Below are 7785 nucleotides of genomic sequence, written 5' to 3'. Positions count from 1 at the left end.
ATCCATCACACACCCCCACTAGCTCAGTACTTTCATACTTTATTTCATGTTCATTTTGTCCTTTTTTTTTTCTGGACATCCAGAAGACATTGACAGTTGTACATTGATTTGTCTCATAGGTCGAGTTCAGCCTCTAGTAGACGTTAATACAGCTTTCTTTTTTTCTTTCTTTCTCTCTCTCTCTCTCTCTCTCTCTCTCTCACACACACAAGCCCTAAAACAGGCAGACTTTCTAAGAATGTAGTCATGATAATGCTAGGCTGACATATGAAGATTCTCTAAAAGATCATATATTTCTCATCTCTCACACTGCCAACTCTGCCAACACAAAAATTCATAGTACCCACCATTACATATCGATGAAAATGCTGTCAGGCTTGGGTATGACTCGCTACATACGACCTTCATTTCTCTAAAATTACATGCTCCCCAAAAAGGGCAGCCAAAGAATGTAAGTACAGAGCAGACTTGAAGATTGTGTGAGACCTGACTCGTGGTGGAAGACCCTCAACGGTCCTATATGGATGCCCTCCCATGCAATTAGATGCCAAATGCCATCCAAAACTGATGAGAAACAAATAGAGTAGAAAGGACGACAACAAAAGTTAGCTGCCTCTACGTGAAAATGGTTACCACATCTCTTCTGTATCCTCGTACAACCAGCAGCCTAGGAATGCTCTCCACAAGCAAATCCATGTACTCCATATAGAAGCAAGCAGGGTGGCGGGGAGGTGGTGGGGGAAGGCTGACCAATACAACTGCTGCCATTCGAGAATACCTCAGAATGATTGAATTTAATGTCAAGGTTGTATATAGAAACTTGTTCACCTGCTGGTCATTGAAAACCAGATCCTGTTCCCTGATGTGGCTAGACTTCTTTAACTCAGAGGCTTCCACTGCTATCCTCTTTCTTGCTTTGGAGAGAGCTTCCACAGTATCATCCCTCCCCATCTTTGCTTCTTGGTCCTCTTGATGCGCCTCCCAAGACTTCATTGTGACAACTATCACTTCTGCCTGCATGCGAAGATCATATAGAAATTTGCGCACATCTGCTTTCAGTTCCTCTGCTGATGTGTCTTCCTCGGCAATGCAGAAAACCTGAATCTTGCAGCTCTCAAAACTCTCTTTAGAACGAAGTAGCTGTGACAGTAACAACATGAGACCCCCATCCCGTACAATCCAATAGAGATCAATTGTTCCATACTGCTTTTGAAACTCTCCTGGCCACTCATCAAGACCCTTCACGATCACAACTGCCTTGTTTGCAGTGATGCAATCATCAATCATGCTTACAAAATTCTCTGGGATTTCACTGGCATTCTCCTCCCTCCATATCTCTGGATATCTCATGACAACAATGTTTGGCTTCAAATTTCCTAATCCCATTGTTTGTATGACCCCACGAAAACCTTCTCGCATGTTCATAGCCACAATTATTTCACCTACACCTTCACAATTTTTATAGTCAATATATGTACTCAGAAGTTTGCATGCATGTCGAGCTTCCTCAGCCTTCTCTCTATATTCTCCATCCATAATGGACAAGAAAATCGACATGCCACGACCTTTCTTCTTCATACAGTTAGCAAAGTCTGCAAGCTTGGGATGACAGGGCACATCTTGAGGTAGGCTACCCCATGGCCTACAGAACACCAACGGTATAGGGTACCAGTTCTTAGGATGAACTTGATTTGCTGCAAGAAAACATGATCAGAACTTCCCTTCAGTAAACATCATTTATCTAGTAGCCTTTGCACTGAACTCTACCAAAAGCCATAAATATACACTAAGCTTTTTTTCAACGCAGTGGAATGTACTGGAATGTACACATTCCACTGCTTTACCGCGATAAAGTTCAGTAATTTTTACAGAACACTGATAAATGAAGGAATGATGGGTATAAAGCACAGAGACGGACCTCCAAGGGTACGTAAGCTTCGTAATGCAAGTTGAAAATAGGCACTTTTAAAACCATCACCCCAATCGCCACCTTTCCCTTTCACACTCACATAGTAGTAAAGAAGGCTTGCCAAGGCCAGTGACACAACAGTGAATGACCATGATATCAAGAACATGATAGCTGTTAAAAGCAAAGGATTGATCAGTAATTGCTAAATTAGTAAAATTAAAGATTACACAAACAAAGTTTAAATGACAAAAAATAATTTTTACCCATGCAGAGCAGGGCTCCAACAAGTGAGAGGCTCCAGTGATGGAACTTCCAACGAGGACGCCAACTTGGCGCATCAAGCAAGTCAAGCAGGAAACATGATAAATTCACACCCCCATAACACATGAGGAAGAACATTGTAATCACAGGGGTGATAAGATCCAAGTTGCCGATAATAACGCAACCAGCACAAATAAGCATGGTAAATAGAGTTGCAAGATGTGGTTCCACGCTGTCTGGGGCCTTGAAGTACTTCAACACTGGAAGTATATCATCGTTTGCAATGGCAGCCAGTAGACGAGGAGCCCCTGTTAAACTCTGCAGAGCAGCTCCAAGAGTCGAAAGAATTATACCAATCTGTACTACAGCAGGCACAGGCCAAGCCAGTGTAGCTGTAAGCAGCCTGCAGAAAAAAGGAAAGACTATGATTGCTAATCTCCCATACAAGGGTATGTACAACCATTTAATGCAAAATTTACGAACTGTCCCTCAGCAATGAAGTAAAATAGACAGAAGAAGGAGATTGAAGTCTCCTTCCCTTTTTTTTTGTTTTGGGTGGGGTTGTGATGCTTCTTGGGAGTTCAACCACCTAACCGTTGATCGACAAACACCAAGCAGTCCACCAGTGGAGGCTTAAGCACTGATTCTTTCTCTCGAGGTTGGATTTCGAGTCAGGCACACCAACCCCCGAGCTCCTTAAAAAGTACATCAAGATACTCAACTTGAATCCATCTTTCTGTGCAATCCTCCACTCCATCTGGAAGCTTGATCACTGCTTTCTCTAGTTGTATGGGTTTTGTTTTAGGTTTGACCAAACTAATGCCCAGCAGCTTTTGGATGTGTCACATCAGCCTTCTTTCACCCTATTTAACTAACAAATGCCACTACAAAGTTCAAGTTATTTCCGAAACTCTACAAAAATCAAAGTGAGAAATTAACTCCATGAGAGTATGCTCACAAAGCTTCAAATCATCACCTCCATCATGTATAGCATAATAGACAGCCTATGTGCTATGACATTCCCACTCGTGTCATCAGCGCCCAAGAGTAGGTGCAGGTTCATGCAAACCATTCAAATTCTATGCAATCTGACTTCACCTTAAAGCTCAAGCACTTTCTATTGATGTTGAGTGGATTTCGGTTAGGGTTGGGTGCACAAAAAATACACCTAGCCAATCTCCCCCTTCTTTTTCCCCCTTTTCTTTAGGATACATCAAGTCACTTTCAATCAAATAATCTTTGAGGTTCTTGGACTTCTGAAAACCAAGTCGGTCTAGCAATCTAGACCCCCAAAACCTTAAGGTGAGGAAGGACCTCCTGTCTATCCATTTTGTGGAAATCTCCTAGTGCTACGCTTCGGCACCACTTGTCTCAACACTTATAAGTGTTTCTAATGTCGCCCCTGTTATAAATAAACTCCCTCTTGATTTTTTTTCCCGAAAAAAAGATCCTTCTATTAGTTACCAAGAGAAACAGCCATAAGGGCTAGGTACAACCTCGGTTCCTCGTGGGAGGCGAGAGTCAAGAAACATAAAGAGGGGGCAAGATGCTCTTCTCCTCCGACTAACTGCTCTAGGAGGTGAAAGCCATCTCATACAATGGGGGAAAGACACACCTGGTCTATAATGCCAAGTAGGCTAACCACCACTATCTGTGTCAAGAGAGAAAGGGACCGTGACACCATATCCTCAAAAAGGCCTCACTGCGCTAAACCACCCCAAACCCCACTGTCCCCACGAAGGGTATGAATGATATCGAGCCAAATGCTCCGAATGGACTCCGTTGGCAAGGTGAGGGTGCCTTCGATGACTTCGCTCCATCAAGCTCTCCAGATATGCCATGCTGGAGTGCCCTCAACCTCTTGCATCTGGATCCTACGGCCCAACCGTTCGAGCCGTGCGGTATAGGCAGAAAAGGGGGTACCAGTAGTCTCCCCCCTCTCATCTGGATCATGCCATGTCCACTCCCTAAGGTCCCACTGGAGACGCAAGAGAGGACAGCCCTCCCAAATCCACAAACGCCAAAATCTCTCTTTGGGCACCTTGTCTGGTGGAGGGCATGTGCCACTCATGCGCATGGAAACCAATCACCCTCACCCTCTGCAAGGTGCATCCCTTGAAGTCCTCCATAGGGAGCTATGCTCTCTCAAGTCTACAATGAGGTCCAATAGAGAAGGTGAATAAGGCAGAGCTCTCATCCATGCCATAGACTCATAGTCACAGGGAATGGGCATTTTTAGAGTCGGGAATGTTGGGGATGGCAGCATCTTCCCGTTCCCATTCACGTCCCATGTCACTCTATAGTCACAGGGAATGGCCATTCTCAATCTTTTCCGTCCCCGTTCCCCGTTCCCATTTCGCATCCCATGTGACTATGCATAGACTGCCAAAGATATGTCATGCTTGGTGAACACTCCCAACCACTAAGGGGAGGAGAGTCCGGGATCGGGCCAACCACTCTCCGGAGGGATAGAAGAGTCAATGTCGAGGTTAAGTCTATCCCTACCCCGAATCCCAGTGAGGCTCCTCTTGTAGGCCTCTCCAAGTGACCTAGCGGAATCCATGCTCAAAGCTCCCCATGATATACATGAGCAAGTCCCCAGCATATGACCATTGGGTAAATGTAACAAAGTGCTAATGAACTATGGGCTTGGGCATGGCCTAATGTGGGGGCCAAGGTATTACTAAGTGTGAATAGTGGCCAAGGGTACCCGGTATATAAGACAATTATAAGGCCAAGTTGTAAAGACAACTTTTATCATCTTTTACTCAATATCAATTGAAACCTTGCTCATGCAAGCTTCCATGGTGACCTTCACCGATGTCTTGGACTCCATGTCAACGATGTCCCATGTTCCCGAGTCCCGACTCCACGCTAACAAGTCATTCCCTTCCTCCTTTCTTTCAACAAAAAGACCAGAGGATTCCAAATAAGAGGCTATTGGAGACGCTCCTCAAATGCAATAGGAGCAGGACCAACTTGGGATGATCCCAAGCGCACAAGAAACTGTATACAAATCTATCCTTGCCACGAGCCCGCATCTCCCGATCCATCTCGTATGCTGGGACCAAAGGCCTTCCAAAATCAGGGTGTGGGCGAAGAACCTAGCGAGGAAGTCCTTCCGGGGCTCGCCGCCCGGAAGAAGGCCATGAACTATCAACTTGCCCAAAAGGGCACAGCTCTTAATGGAGGGGTCGATGATGCCTCCCCTCCGGTGCGTCGAGGCTAAATGGTCACTGTACAAGCCACCTCGGCCCAGGCAAGCCTCCCATTTCGCTGCCAACCCACAGAAAGTTGCGGATCACTGCTAAACCTAACCAATGCAAGCCCAGGAGAAGGCCCAATAGGAAGTGATGTACCACATGGTGGCGAGAAGAACCTAGTTCGCCACCACGACCCTGCCAACTAAGGAAAGCCTAGCTGTACTCCAATATAATAGCTTCTTTCGAATGCTTTGAAGAAGAGGGGCTAGCTGCTGCTCCGGGGAGATATCAATGCTCAAAAGAAGAGGGGCTAGCTGCTGCTCCGGGGAGATATCAATGCTCAAAAGAAGAGGGGCTAGCGCTGCTCCGGGGAGATATCAATGCCCCTCGGAATCCACTGTGAAGTGCCTCAACTGGACACCTAGCATCCAAGATAACAAACTAGAGTGCCCCTCACAATCCATTGTGAAGTGTCTCAACTAGACACCAAGTATCACCATTTGGTCGCCCATGTGGTCTTCCCTATTTCGTGCCAAGGTACGGGAGGCCTAGGAGCTTCGTGTCGCCCGTACTCAGGCCCCAACTTGCGTAACCTACAGGACGCCAGGCCTCGTGTCACTGGTAGTGTGGTCAAGACGTGGAACCCGCTGTCAGGGATCCAACTTTAGGCTTCCTACTGAGCAAGTTCCATGCTTAGGAAGACTTGCTATTTACAGGTTCCAATAACGGGGGATATATCCATTGCATACTGCATGCATCTCAACCAACTTGAAACTATTTTCGGGTGACTTGTTTTTGCCTGGTGTACCGACTGGAGACCCTATTGTACCTGCAAGTACACTTGCTCTAGAAACCCTACTGTACCCGCAGTACCTTCTGGAAACGCTACCATATCTATAGTACTTGCTGGAAACCAGTACTCACAGTAGTACTACTGCACCAGATGTACTGGTTGTGAATCGACTCTGCGTGTACCTGTTTGAGTACTTGCTATTGGAAACCGCATACTAGTACCTGTTTGTGTACTTGTACCAATTCATGTGCATGTACCTGTTTGTGTACTTGCACCAAGGAGGCTTGAGCCACGGTCTCTACGAGGATGTGCGCCCGGCTCTCGTACGAGAGCACTTGTTTGTGCATCTCGAAACGACAGTTGCGTGTTCACTCCCCTTCGGGTGTAAGAGGCTGGTGGCCAGGCTACTTTGACTCATTCGATGAGTCCGGCATCGAGAATCTACTCCGACACACTTTTGTTTGGGTGACTTGTCTTCATACTTGCATTGCATTGGATTATCTAGCTGACAAGCCCTCCCAGTGGTGATGCATTGTGCACTGCTTGTCTCTTGTAGATTATTTTGTGCTTGCCCCAGTGGTGGTGTACTGTGCAAAGCTTGTCTCTTGCAGATTATTTTGTGCAATGATGTATCTTTCAATTGTTTTGTGCATCGTGGCTATTATATTTTAAATGTTGACGCATGTATTGTTTATGAGACGGTGCACCAAGACATTCACACCTATTGTTGGGAAAACCGTGGCATCACCGCATGGAGCCACTCAAGGAGTATAAAACCAGCAGGATTACTTTGATCATGAGAATTTCTTCGTTGCACCATTGCAAGGATGTGATGTATTGTTGGGAAAACCGTGGCATCACCGCATGGAGCCACTCAAGGAGTATAAAACCAGCAAGATTACTTTTATGCATAAGGGCCGCATGCATGTTGTTGCAGATGGCCAAGAGGAAAACGCTTCAAATTAATAAAACAATGACAAAGAGTGTTTTTGCCTACTTGTTTTTGTACATGAAAATGTTAAAAATAATGATGTGCAAGTAGACACCCTTAGGAGTGATAGACTGAAATTTTTAGATGCAGACAAAGATTGCTTTGCAGATGCATTGCCAAGAGAGTTACCTATTGAGAGACCTAAGGATCACCACATTGATTTGGTGCCAGGTAGCTCCCCACCAAATACCGCATATAGGGTACGCGGAGCACCACAAGAGGAGATTATGAAACATTTGACGGGACTTTCGGACCGACGTTTGGTTCAACTAAGCTCTTCACCATATTGCTCTCACCGGTCTTTTTAGTGCATATGAAGGATGGTTCCTTTCGTATCTGTGTGGATTATCGCGCTTTAAACAAGCTTACCATCAAGAACCAGTTTCCAATCTCGCGCATAGATGACATCCTCGATAAACTTGATGGGTCTTTATGTTTTAGCCGCATTGACCTTAAGAGTGGGTATCACTAAGTGCGTGTGGCACCAAAGGATGTACACAAAATGGCATTCCGGACGTGATTTGGGTTATATGAGTTTTTGGTTATGCTGTTTGATCTCACGATTGCCCGACGACGTTCAATAGAATGATGGATCGCATTTTCCGTGAACATCGAAAATTCAGAAGTG

General features: G+C 45.5%; 1 protein-coding gene across 5 annotated transcripts in view; it reads right to left on the bottom strand.

The window, feature by feature from the left end:
• Positions 1 to 266: 266 nt before the first annotated feature.
• Positions 267 to 7785, bottom strand: part of CCC1 (cation-chloride co-transporter 1) — a 44885-nt gene continuing 37366 nt past the window's right edge. For all 5 annotated transcript variants that reach the window (XM_086819702.1, XM_086819704.1, XM_086819701.1 and 2 more), the window contains 3 exons: positions 2173 to 2573; positions 1919 to 2080; positions 267 to 1694 (listed from right to left, as the gene is read on the bottom strand). In XM_086819702.1, the coding sequence (XP_086675828.1) occupies positions 616 to 1694; positions 1919 to 2080; positions 2173 to 2573 (1642 nt within the window). In that variant the 3' untranslated portion in view covers positions 267 to 615. The remainder of the gene's footprint in view (positions 1695 to 1918; positions 2081 to 2172; positions 2574 to 7785) is intronic.

This window comes from Cibotium barometz, chromosome 25 (assembly GCF_041138505.1).
Source record: "Cibotium barometz isolate CiBa-2024 chromosome 25, ASM4113850v1, whole genome shotgun sequence".
NCBI lineage: Eukaryota > Viridiplantae > Streptophyta > Polypodiopsida > Cyatheales > Cibotiaceae > Cibotium > Cibotium barometz.
Note: the sequence above shows the minus strand (reverse complement) of the source record. Positions and strands in the feature narration are given on the sequence as shown.